The sequence below is a fragment of the Theropithecus gelada genome, chromosome 14 (assembly GCF_003255815.1).
Source record: "Theropithecus gelada isolate Dixy chromosome 14, Tgel_1.0, whole genome shotgun sequence".
NCBI lineage: Eukaryota > Metazoa > Chordata > Mammalia > Primates > Cercopithecidae > Theropithecus > Theropithecus gelada.
The window spans coordinates 112,352,946-112,365,058 of record NC_037682.1 but is presented as its reverse complement, the minus strand read 5'-3'; the positions used below and the strand labels follow the sequence as shown (position 1 = coordinate 112,365,058).

The following is a 12,113-nucleotide window of genomic DNA, read 5'->3' as shown; positions in this document are numbered from 1 at the left end:
ATTTTATTTCATTTTAATGAGTTCATACGTACACTTAAATAGCCATATGTGGCTTGCAGCTGCTGCACTGGTCAACACAGATCCAGAGGAAACCCATTTGAAAAATACAGGTGTAATGACGATGGTGCACTGGACTGTGATCCAGAGACTCTGGATTCAAATCAAAGCTCTACCACTTACCAATTATGAGACTCTAGTCAAACCAAGCTACCTTCCGGGCCTCCCTTTCTTCTTCTCTAGCTGAGGGGGTTAGAATCTATGTTCACTGATCTCTTGCCAAACCCCCTTCATGGAAGCCCTGCTGGAGAACTCCAGTGTACCTCAATTACCATTTTACTGTCTTTCTTTCTTTGTTTTTTTTTTTTTTTTTCTTTGAGACAGGGTTTCACTCCTGTTGCCCAGGTTGGATTGCAGTGGCATGATCTCGGCTCACTGCAACCTCCGCCTCCAGGGTTCAAGTGATTCTCGTGTCTCAGCCTCCCGAGTAGCTGGGATTACAGGCGCGTACCACCACGCTCATCTAGTTTTTGTATTTTCAGTAAAGACAGGGTTTCACCATATTGGCCAGACTGGTCTTGAACTCCTGACGTCAAGTGATCTTCCCACCTTGGCCTCCCAAAGTGCTTGGATTACAGGTGTGAGCCACTGTGCCCATTTTACTGTGTTAATTGCTTCATGACCATTGATCCTGCTTAGTTTTCCATCAAGTCTGCTTCATTTTTGAGAAGAGAGACTGCGTGTTGCTCTCTCATGTCGTACATAGAGCGTAAGGGTGCCCAGCACCCAGGAGATGCTCGAAGATGCCTGTTGACTGCCTGAGTGATGGACTGGAGCGCTCTTGAATGCACCCAACTTGCTGGTGCCACTCAGGGCCTGCCTGTTGAACAAGGCTTTGGGATCAACCTTCTTTCTCCAAGTCTGAGGGTCCCCAGCCCCTTGGGTCTCATTCCAGTTCCCAACTCCTTTGCCCTTTTCATGGACCCAAAACCAGTTGTTCCACAAGGGCACACCCATGATGAGAACAGCCTCTCTGCAGAAGACGCTCCTCGGAGAGTGACCTTCAAGGGCTTGCAGATGACACAGGACCAAGTCTGCGTTCCTCGCCTGCTACAAGGATCTCTGCTCCCTTCTCCAGCCTCTCTTTCCATCTTTATCCAGCACGGACTCTAGGCTCCAACCTACTCCCCCCAGGTACAGCATCAGGATTCCTGCCTCCCTCTCTTGCTCCTCATCTGGCATGCCCTATCTCCTTTCCCTCCTTTTCTAAATCTTTTTTATCCTTTGAGATCCAGTTGAAGCCCTGCCCACAACCCAAAGCCTATCTAGCACCCTGTACTCAGGGACCTTCTCCTTCTCGACTGGCCACATTGCACATCTGACACTTAGCATAAACCACTCTGGGCCTTCTCAGATCAGTGGCAAGGGCCCTATTTTCTCTGCATCCACTTCAGGGCTCTGGAAAGAGCTTTCGACTTGAAGTAAGGAGGCCTGTATTTGAGTTTGGGCCCTGATGCTTCAGTTGTGTGGCCTTGGGCAAGTCATTTCACCTCCTAGAGTCTCAACTTCCTCAACTTTGAAATGGGGAGATCCAACACCTCCAAATCCCCTGGGTGGTCACAGCAGAGTTGGAACTCCGTTCCTTGATTTCTTGGGTAGCACAGAGTAAATATTCAATAAATCTGTATTGGATAAATGAATTAAAGCAAATGCCAGGCACAGAGATCTGGGAAAGTAGGTGGTTCTGACTCTTAACAGAGTGGTGGCTTTTGTATTTGGAGACTGTGGGGATTCCAGGATGCAGGAAGGACTTGAGAAGGCAGAGCAGTTCTGAGAAGCCATAGAAAGGAGCCCTAATAAAGATGGAATCACTCTGCAGTGTAACCCATAAAGACCCTCAGGGTAAGCCCTGGACAGGTGAGCTGCATAGGACACAGATGCCTGGGGCTCAGGCACTGGGCTCCAGCAGTAGCCAGTGGCCAGCACCTGTTTGACCACATGTGGGTGCACAGCTGCCGCTGGGAGCACACAGATGCACAGATTTGCTGGAAGGTGCTGGCTTAAATTAGCTAAATCTCATAAACACTAAATTTATGTCACAAATTGTCTGAGAGTCATAGAAAACACATTTCCAAAACCTGCATTAGCTAAAAAATGCTTTATCAGGAATTGACCTTGGACCTTGTTCCATCAGCAAAACCTGCTCTCCAGGGGAAGAAGCTCTTCAGCCCATCAAGTACAAATGCATCCAATTTTATATGTTCCCTCTCTCTCTTTTTGTATCTCCTTAACAATGAAGCTGAGAATGTGGGAATTGAGTTTGCAGATGCAAAAAGGCTTGGCGGTTGGCCAGTCTCCTTGTAACCTAGTTCCCCTCTGTTCCACTCATGCCCAGGGAGTCCTGGCAAATAGTACTCCTGGATGGACTCCCTCCCCATCTCTCCTCTCTCTCTCTCTTTCTCTCTCTCTCACTCACTCTTTTTCTCTTTTTCTCTTACACACACACACACAAGGATAGGAACGTCCAAACCCACTGGTTAACAGCCCTGTGGATCTGAAGGAAACCTCCCGTTCCTGGAGGGTCTCCAGCCAGGGGCACAGGGAATCAGGCCAAAATCAACAAGACTGGACTGTCTGGGGTGGAGCCAGCCTGGGGAAACTTACATTCTGCTTTGGCACAGATGAGGCAGGCGGTGGTGCAGTTGAAGAAGTTCAGGATCCCGGCTACAGCCACGCTGATGTCGGTGTTGCTGGGGTGGAGGTTCAGGGTTGTGAATCTCTGGAACTGGAACTTGACGAACTCCTCTGGGGCCACTTTGAAGTGAGGGACCTGGCGAGAGGAGCAAAAACGGACAGCAGGGAGGATCCAGGTGGGTGAAAAGAAAGACAGAGGGATGAGTGAGCTGAGGCTGCAGAGGGTGGGTTCTTTTATGTAACACCTTCAGCAGACACCAACGGGAGAAGGAGCTCCCAGGGCACCCACTCCGTGGGAGGAAGACGAGAGATGACATCCCTGATGACGCTTCAAAGAAGCAGCCCCGGGACAGAAAACTATTTGTCCAGAGACCCAGATGAATGTACCGTGGGTCTGCAACCTGGGGTCTGTGGTCCTGAGAAGGCAAAAGAATAGATCTTTATTCTCAGAGGAACTGCCTGCCACTGGGCAGACAGACAGTTGGCTCTTGAAAGCATAATCCTTAGAATATTTTATTTGTAGTTAATACATCAGAGCAGAATGGCAAAAAGAGAAAAATGGCTACCCTGGGACTAAGAGAAGAGTCCCATTAGCCCAGCCCAGCCAACAGGTGTAGAGTAACCAGCTCCCAACAAACTTCAGTGGAGAACACCCAGGGAGAGGAAGTAGGGCGGGGATGGGCTCCTGCACAGACTCACACGGGCGCACGTGGAGGAAGGAAGCCCTGCAGGCTGAGAAACCATCTAGAGAACCTCTGAACACAGCCAGGTAAATAAATACCTGGTTTGGCTTCATTAGGACAGTGTCAGCTTCCCTCTGCATCTATTACTGACATTTCCAGGACCCACCGTCCTGCCTTCTGCCTCTCTTCTCCCAGGAAAAGATCTTAAGAGGTTGTGATGGCTGCTTTATTGGCGGCTTAGGCTATTTGGTAGGTAATAGGAAAGTTACAATGTAATCATCTGCCATCCACCTTGATTTTATTCTTTCACCCTCACCCCTGGTGTTCAGAGCTGACAGAGCTGAAGCTGAGTATCAGTGTGTACAGATGTTAAAGCAAGGAAGATCGATAGTAGACAGCAGGAAGAACTTCCTGGTGGTGAGTAGATTGGCTTCCAGAATGGATTATTCAGAAATGACGGACGAATTGTCTCTGCCTACTCCAGCCCAGAACTTATCCTGCCAAGAGTCTGGGAAGATGTTGGGATGGTCTCTGTAGGATTCTCCTACTTTATCCTTTTAAATTTCTGGGAGAAGTCAGCTGGAGACCAGAGCTCCTCTGAGACTGAGGTGGGAGGAGGATAAAGATTTAGCAGAAACTAGGGAGAAAATTTCTGAATTCAACTAGGATTAGCCTTTGAACCATAGGGAGAGGGCAACCAATATTTTCCAGCAGAAACTGAAAACCGCAGACTTGGGGAGAGTCTGGTGAGTTATGAAAGGCAATTCTAAAGAGTGAAATTGATCTGTGTCGTAAGGGATCTTTCCTCCTGCTTGTATTTTGTATCCTATCCACTCTGTCTAAAGTGAATAACAAACAGACCTTGAAAGGAAAAGGTCACAAATGGGCAAGATAGAGGGGAAGGCCGGGCAGGGGCAGGCAGGGTAGCCTGGCTGGCTGGTTTGAATGTTTGAGCACCTCTGACCAAGGTCGTCCCTGCGTAACCCTCTAGCCTACCACATTCCATTAGCAGCTAACCCAATAGAGCACAACCCATTAGCACCCCCTAGTACTGTGGAGCCCTTAGAGATACCATGAATCCACCAGATCCTAGAGATGGATGGGAAGGACTCAGGAAGGTCAAAACAAATGGGTTTTGGAGTTTACAGACTTGGGTTTGCATCCAGGTTCTGCTATGTGATTTTCAGGCAAACCACTTAACTTGTCTAAACGTCATTAAAATGGAGATAACCACAGGTGCTTCTTAGAGCTCTGGGAGGATAAAATGTGCACCTGTGTGTAGGGTGTATAATAGCTCAATATCTAACGAATAATAAGTGCTTGGGCAAGGCCCTTTCTCCTTCTTCCCCAAACACAGGAGCTCCCACAAAGCTCTTGGAGTTGTGTGCACAGGGGGTGAGGGCTGAGGAAGGGGACCTGATGGGGAGCCCCCAGCACAGTCTCCTTGAAGCCCGCTGGGCTCTACTGGGTCCAGGGAGGGATGGCCCAGCCCAATCCTGGTCCTGTGGTTCCCTCTCTAGGACAAAGATCGATCTATACTCAATGTGCAACTGCAAATGTATCCCAGGAAGCCATCACGGAGGTGTGTGTGGGACAAGAAGAGGTGAGCAGAATGGAGAGAGAAGCAGCAAGGCAGAAGGCAGCCAGCCACAAGGGCTGCAGAGATGTCAGCAGCACTTAAAGGAATGGACTCCTGGGTGAGAACTCCATTGCTTTTCCCTGGAGCTGGGGAGAATCCGCGTAAGGCAGTTCAGTCTCATAAAACATTAAAATAAATGCATAATCTGAGCAGAGAGGAAAGGTTGCTCTAGAAGAAACATAACCAGACAAAGGCGGGTAAGCGTCTGGCCGCTCCCAGGGCAGTGCAGTGCAGTCTGGCTGGCTGGTCTGGCACAGGGGCAGAGGAGTTGGCTGCAGATCAGGGGCTTGGCTTCTGGCCTGAAATGCCACACAGGGTTAAAGGATATATTGGTTGAGATCAAATAGCCACTGAACCCCAAGAGAAGGCCATATTGGAGCAGGGCTTGGGGGAGGATTGTGATGCACAGCAAAGACCGTGTTGGGGCGGGAGGAGGGAGAGAGGAGGAAAGAAAAAGAGGATGCAGAAGAGAAAAGATGGGGAGCTGAAGTCTTGGCAGCCCCACTTGGTGAAGATCAGAGCCACTGCTAGAATAACGACCTGCCATAGATTTAAGCTGTTTCTCAGAGTGTGGCAAGAAAGATGTAAATTACACATGAGGTCTAACTTCCTGGGCCAAGGGCTGGGAGAGGCTGGGAGGGACCTAGCAGAACAGAGCTCCTTTGTGGCCTGGGCTAGCCTCAGAGTTGTCTTTGAGGATATGTGAGGGGGAGGAGGATGGGGAGTTGTCAGCCCCAGCCCACGTAAGAAGGTTCAGGGGCACAGTCTACAGAGAGAGAGGCCCAGCTACTGGAGGAGCAGGACCAATGCAGCCAGGATTAGGATTGCGGCACTTAAATGTGCACACTATTCTGAGAGTGGGCTCATAAAATCAGGAAGATAAATATTCTTCCGCCCAAAGCCTCAGGGACTCACTGAGCCCTGGATCGTAAGAGATAGTGGTGGTATCAGAGGGGTAGGCTCCTCCTAGCAGGTGTGGGGTGGGCAGAGCCCTGTCTGTTGCTCCTGCCCTGGCAGGGGCGGCTCACTGAGGAGGCACCCAGTCCCTCCTGCAGCAAGTGCTTCCCCTATTTCTAAGAACTGGGTCCTCCTGAGACTAGAGCTTCTGGAAGGCTGAGTCTCCAGGCCTCTAGGGCAGAAGCAAGACTGAGCCTTCCTCTCATGTCCCTGCCCCTGACCCCACCCAGGCCCTGACCTCATGCCTGATCACCAAGCTCCATCTGCTCCCTAAGGACCTGGCGGGAAGGCCCCTGGGGCAGACAGGGGCTAAGGGGCCACTTTCTCACTGTCTCCTGAGGATATATCTGAAGGGGAAGGAGTGATGGATCCAGGAAAGACCAGGAAAGATGCCAGCACTAGACAGAATCTCTGAATTTCTGAGTTTGTCTTCTCTGGGGAAAAAAGAGGGGGAGAGCTAACAGAATAGGGAGGGGGGCAGTCACTCTGAAACTTGTCCCCTACCATTTTTTTCTCCCATGGAAACAGAACTAGAGAAAATGGACTCAACACTCTGAAACTGGAGAGCCTCCAGTTCGAGTCACATCTGAGGAAGAATGTGCTGCCTGAAGAAGCAAACACTGGAATTGGTGAATGAGGAAGAAAGCAAGATAAAATCTCTTTTCTAGATAACTTATATGACAGAGGCTTTCAAACTTTATTTTAGCAATAAAATGTAGCAAAGCCTTCCTCGAAGGCTTCCCTCCCCGGAATCCCGATATGTACACAGATGAACAGGAGCTGCTCACGTGGACACGAGAGTGGACGCTCAGACGTCTGCCCGCTTGGCCTGCCATGCCCACCACCCTCTCCAGCCTCTCCCTCTACCCACCACCACCAAGAGGCCGCTGGGGGCACCGCCATGGAACCCTAAGACACGGAGGAGCTCTGCTTCAAACTCCTGCTGTCAAACACCTCCTCCCAGACCCCTCCACGCAAACATCCCGGAGCAGGGCAAGCCCACTGCTTCTGTATTTGTATTTATGTTGTTGTTACTAATGATACCAACCCAGCCTTGACAGGCTCTTCCAGCCCTTAAGAATCAACCGTATCTTTGGACCCTGGGCACAGGCTCCAGTGCACGGATATTCCCCAGCCCTGCCTCACCACTCACCTCCTTCTCTCCACAGATGTTGCTGATGATGGAGCTGGAGGCTGGGCTGGACGATGGCCCCAGGACAGCGACCACCCCCTTGGGGAGGATCTGACACACTGCAGCCGGCGGCAGGGACAGGGAAAGAAGCAAGGCACTCATCAGGTCTGGCTTGGGCCACGGCCCAGTCCTCTCCTCTTCACCCGCTGCCCCCTCACCTTCTACCCAACCGCTCCCCAGGCCCCTGCTCCAACCCTTCCAAACCCAGAGTCTCTCCTTCTCCCCCGGACGACTGGGCTCCAGGACAGTTTTATTGGAGTTTATGGACGGCATTAAATGAGGAAATGACCCAGGTTATGACAACATACGGCCACAGCCAACAGGGTGTATAAATTGTCTGGACTGCCACTGAAGGACAGAGGCTAATGGAGCAAACCTGCAGATTCCATCCCGCGGCCCGGCCTGGCCTGCAGGGGGGTAGGGGGAGCCCCAGCACAGCTGCTGCATTAGTCCCCCCAAATATAAAGAGAGTATAGGAGGAGGAAGGCAGGCAGGCAGAGGTATGAAGGAGGGCGAGGATGACACAGACAGGAAGAGAGCAGGTGCAGCTAAAGTCAAAGGGAGCAGAGGCAAGAAAAGAGGAAAGAAGATGGGAGGCAGGGAGAGAGCGAGAGGCAGAAAGGAGTCTCATCTGTCAATGCCCCCACCGTTCACTTCGTCCCACAGCCTGGCACATTCCCTCCCCCAGGCAGGGCAGGTCCCATCCTGACAGACCAGCATGGCTGGGATCTGGCCTTTCCCTCCTGCACTGAACGCTTGCTCACCTGTCTGGGATCAGCTCCAACACCACCTTCTCCTTAGACCTTCCTGGGCTTATTTATTTATGTATTTATTTATTGAGATGGAGTCGCACTCTGTCACCCAGGCTGGAGTGCAGTGGTGCAATCTCGGCTCACTGCAACCTTCGCCTCTCAGGTTCAAGCAATTCTCCTGCCTCAGGAGTAACTGGGATGACAGGCACCCACCACCACGTCTGGCTAATTTTTGTATTTTTAGTAGCGACGGGATTTCACTGTGTTGGCCAGGCTGGTCTTGAACTCCTGACCTCGAGTGATCCACCTGCCTTGGCCTCCCAAAGTGCTGGGATTACAGGCATGAGCCACCGCACCCAGCCACTGGGCTCCTTTAGATGGAATTAACACTGCCTTCGGCTCCCAAGGCCTGGGGTTCATGCCTCTAGTCTAAGACACTGTATCTGTTTTGGTTTGTTGTTTAGAACTCTCCTCTCACTAGATTTCAAACCTCTTAAAAACAGAAACTGAGCCACACTTATCTCCTAATCCCCACTTCTCACCTCTTCAGTGTCCGGCATAATATCTTCTAGAAAGTAGGAAGCCCAGCTCAGATTTGCTGAGTGAATGTGTGAAGGAATGGGATGTGTAATCAGCAGAGGGGGAGAGAATCTAAGATTTTAAAATGCTAGAGACTGAGAAAGGGAGGACGGGAGAGAGGGAAACACGGGGAGAGAGGACAGGAGAGAATTCTCAGTGCACACACTAGGGTATCAGAGCCAAGGGGCCGCCCCTCAGAAAATGCAGTTGAGGTTCCCACTGCATCCTTGTCTGCAAAACTCAAGGCTTAACTCCATATGTATTTTCTTCCTACTCGTATTAGGAGTCAGGCAGAGCAATTTCCCTGGGCTAGCAATTGAGGTTAAGGGACTAGTACAAGGTTTCTTATTGAACCAGCTGCAAACCCACACCTGCCATGTGGATGCTTTCTCCTGGGTTAGAGTCCAACACAGCCACGTGATCACCTGAGGCAGAACACCAGGGTTCAAATCCCAGCATTGCAATTTACCATATGAACTATAGATCTCGGAGTCTTCTCTTAGCTTAGGGCTTGGGCAGGCATCCCACAACATCCCAAAATCTCAGCTGACTGGAAGACTCATCAGTACTAAGTATCTGGCCGAGGGAGTGATGATCAGGCTTCATCTCTGAAGAGCCTCTTCAAAGTCCAAGCTATTTCCATGGGGGTTATCTCATGTGACCTCAGCCAACTTAACTCTTACAGCCTGCTAGGTGCTTTAAGTTCATCATCCCATCAGATCCCTACAACTGCCTTGTGGGAGTGGGGTCTTATCTCCTGATTTTACTGGTAAGGACACAGCACCCTACAGATGTGAAGTGCCTCCGCTCTGGTCACACACCTAATCAAGGCCAGAGCTGGCATCTGGATTCAAGTCTCCTGACCCACATCCAGGGTTCATGTTCCTCTCTCATAGCCACTTACTTTGTCTCCACTGCCCCCTGCAGCCAGCCACTCCTACACCCAGCTCTTCTCAGCCTCTTACAGTGGAGGTCCCCCTGCCCACCTCATCTGCTGAATCCACTTTCTCCAAGGTCATCATGACCTGTTATCCCTTCTCATCCTGTTCTCTTTCTGTAGCACTTGTTGTTCTGATTGCATTGTTCTTTAGAATTTCCTAACACCATCCAATCTGGATTTTCCTCCAGTTCTCTAGTCAGTCTTTCTCTCAGTGCTGACTCCTCTTCCTTCTCCCACCCACCAAATTTGGGATTTACCCATGACTCACTCTTCCTGGGCCATTTTACCATTGCCTACGGCCTCCACCCTTGTCTCTGCCCAGATGACCCTGCACTCTCATCTATGTGCTGGGTCACAAAGTCAAGTTCCAACCACCTGCTGGATGTTGCCACAGGGCCTTCCCTCTGGCATCTCGCACTCAGTTCTGTAAGAGCTTGGAGTCTGATGCATGGCTGTCTGGGTTTGGGTCTCTGTCACTTACTAGCTGTGAGACCCTGAGCAAATTACCAAACCTCTGGGCCTGTTTTCTCACCTACAAGATACTAACAGCATCTCTCTCATAAGGTTGCTGTGAGAATTAAAGTGAATTCATACTTAACACTTAGAACGGTACCTGACACACTACATGACCCTTTTCTTATTATCCCCACCATATCAGATTTGTTATATATTTTTCACAGTCTGATTGGATCTCCATACTTCTATGAGGAAAATTCATTTTTATCTCCACTTTACAGCTGGGGAAACTGAGGCCTACAAAGTTTAAGTAACTTGTTTAAGATCACACAGGTAATATAAGGTCGGACTGGGCTTGAACTCGGGGATCAACCTAGCACCAAAGCCAGTGCTCTTATCCACTCTACTTTACTCCTCTTAGCTCCTCAAGCTCAAAGCCACAGTCATCCTGGCCTCTTTCTTGCCTTCCCTCACTAAAGCTGTCCACCTCCTTTACCAGCCAGGGACCAGGTTCCGACCATCTGACCTGCTCACTCTCTGCCAGCCCTTCCTTCCTACGTCTACTGCCATGGTTCCAGGTCAACCCCTCTTTATAACCTGCCCTTCTAAGGGATCTCTCTGTCTCCAGGATTCTTCATTTCCAATCCATTCTTTAAATGGTGGGGCAAATTATGGTCCTAAAACATAGATGGGAGTGCTCCCCCAAGGCAGAGAACCTGTCTTATTTATGTCTGTGTCCTCCATACTTGGAACAAGACCTGACTCAGAGTTATGTGGCCAATAAACAGTTGCTGAACCACACTGAGGCCCCCTCAACACCTTCCATGGAAAACGGGAAATAAACTAAATGTATAATCATAAGGGAACAGCTATATAACATGTGGGTGGTATGCCCAAATGGAATATTATTTAGGCATTTAAAATACTTACGAACAGTTTATAATAGTATTAAAATATTTATGTAATAATACTAAGAGACAGAAGCAGGATATACAATTATATGTATATCTATACGAAGGCTACAACTAAGCAAATACAGAGAATACTTATACATTGAGGAATGATTATGAGAAGATGTTATTAAAGACAACATTTACTGAGTGTTAATTATGGCCCATTCGAAGCACTCTTACAGAACTGACTTATTTAATTCCCAAAACGACCTGATGAAATAGGTACTATTACTGTCATTCTCATTCTACAAGTACAAAAACAAGACAGAGAAATTAAAGAGCAGAGTCGAGATTCAACAGCTCCACCCATTTCCCCAAAGACCAGCCCCTTCACCACTGCACCACACAGCCATCCCCAGCAAGTGGCAATTAACTGGCATGTTTGTAGATTGCCTTGGCCATTGGAACACTGAGTTATTTTCTTCCCTTTTTTCATTTCACTACTTTCTATAATGAGCACATATTCCTTTTTATAACATATTATAAAAAATACAACGCTATAATAAAAGCATTCTTCTGACGAGCAAGTAAAATTCTAGTGACTCTGGTCTCCTTAAGTCCTATCTTTGTAGCCTCTTCTCCCACCGTGCCGTCTCCCGCTGCATGCCAGCTCACTTAGAACATACTCTGTACATATTTTCCTGCCTGATCCTGTTCCCGAATGGTTATCTCTAGACCAGGGGTTCTTAACCTGTAGCCTGGGGTCTGTGAGTAGAAGTCAGGGGTCTGTGAACACTTGCGGGGGGAATTGCATCATTCTTTTCTCTAACCCCTAAGTGAAATGTAGCATTTCTTTCCATTTTGAACGTAGGCAATAAACCACAGTATGTTAATAGCACCTGTGACTTTGTTTCCCACAGAAATCACCAAAGTTTTCATATCACACTTCAGGGCTAAGGATATCTTGAAATACCAGTTATATTCATTATTACTTCAAAATTATGGTAGTAGTTAGACTCGATGCTGGGCTTGGCTATTTCATACATTAATGAAGAAGCACATATATTAGTATACCACTATTAAAATATAACTACATTTCCATATAGCTGGTTTTCACAGTCATCCTATCCATTTTATTGGATTTCTGTTGTTTATTTTCTGTCCTTTTTTAATAAAAATGTTTTTATTCATTTAAAAACATTTATCTGAGAAAGGATTCATTAGCATCTCTAGACTACCATGGTCTAGGCCTTCTCTCGCCCTTCTGCCTAGCAAACTCCTACTCATACTTCAGCATCCAGCTCAGATCTTGCTCCTGGGCCAGAAGGCCT

The 12,113-nt window shown here is 48.7% G+C and overlaps 1 protein-coding gene and 1 long non-coding RNA gene across 2 annotated transcripts in view; one reads left to right on the top strand and one right to left on the bottom strand.

The window, feature by feature from the left end:
• GRIK4 (glutamate ionotropic receptor kainate type subunit 4) overlaps nt 1–12,113 on the bottom strand; it is a 427,684-nt gene that overhangs the window by 166,549 nt on the left and 249,022 nt on the right. The window contains exons 4-5 of the mRNA XM_025356723.1: nt 7,124–7,221; nt 2,662–2,827 (exon numbers count right to left, since the gene is read on the bottom strand). Coding sequence (XP_025212508.1) covers nt 2,662–2,827; nt 7,124–7,221 — 264 coding nt within the window. The remainder of the gene's footprint in view (nt 1–2,661; nt 2,828–7,123; nt 7,222–12,113) is intronic.
• LOC112606364 lies at nt 3,469–11,227 on the top strand. Its single transcript, XR_003115629.1, has 3 exons — nt 3,469–3,623; nt 7,140–7,267; nt 11,095–11,227. It is a non-coding gene; the product is annotated as an uncharacterized LOC112606364 (long non-coding RNA).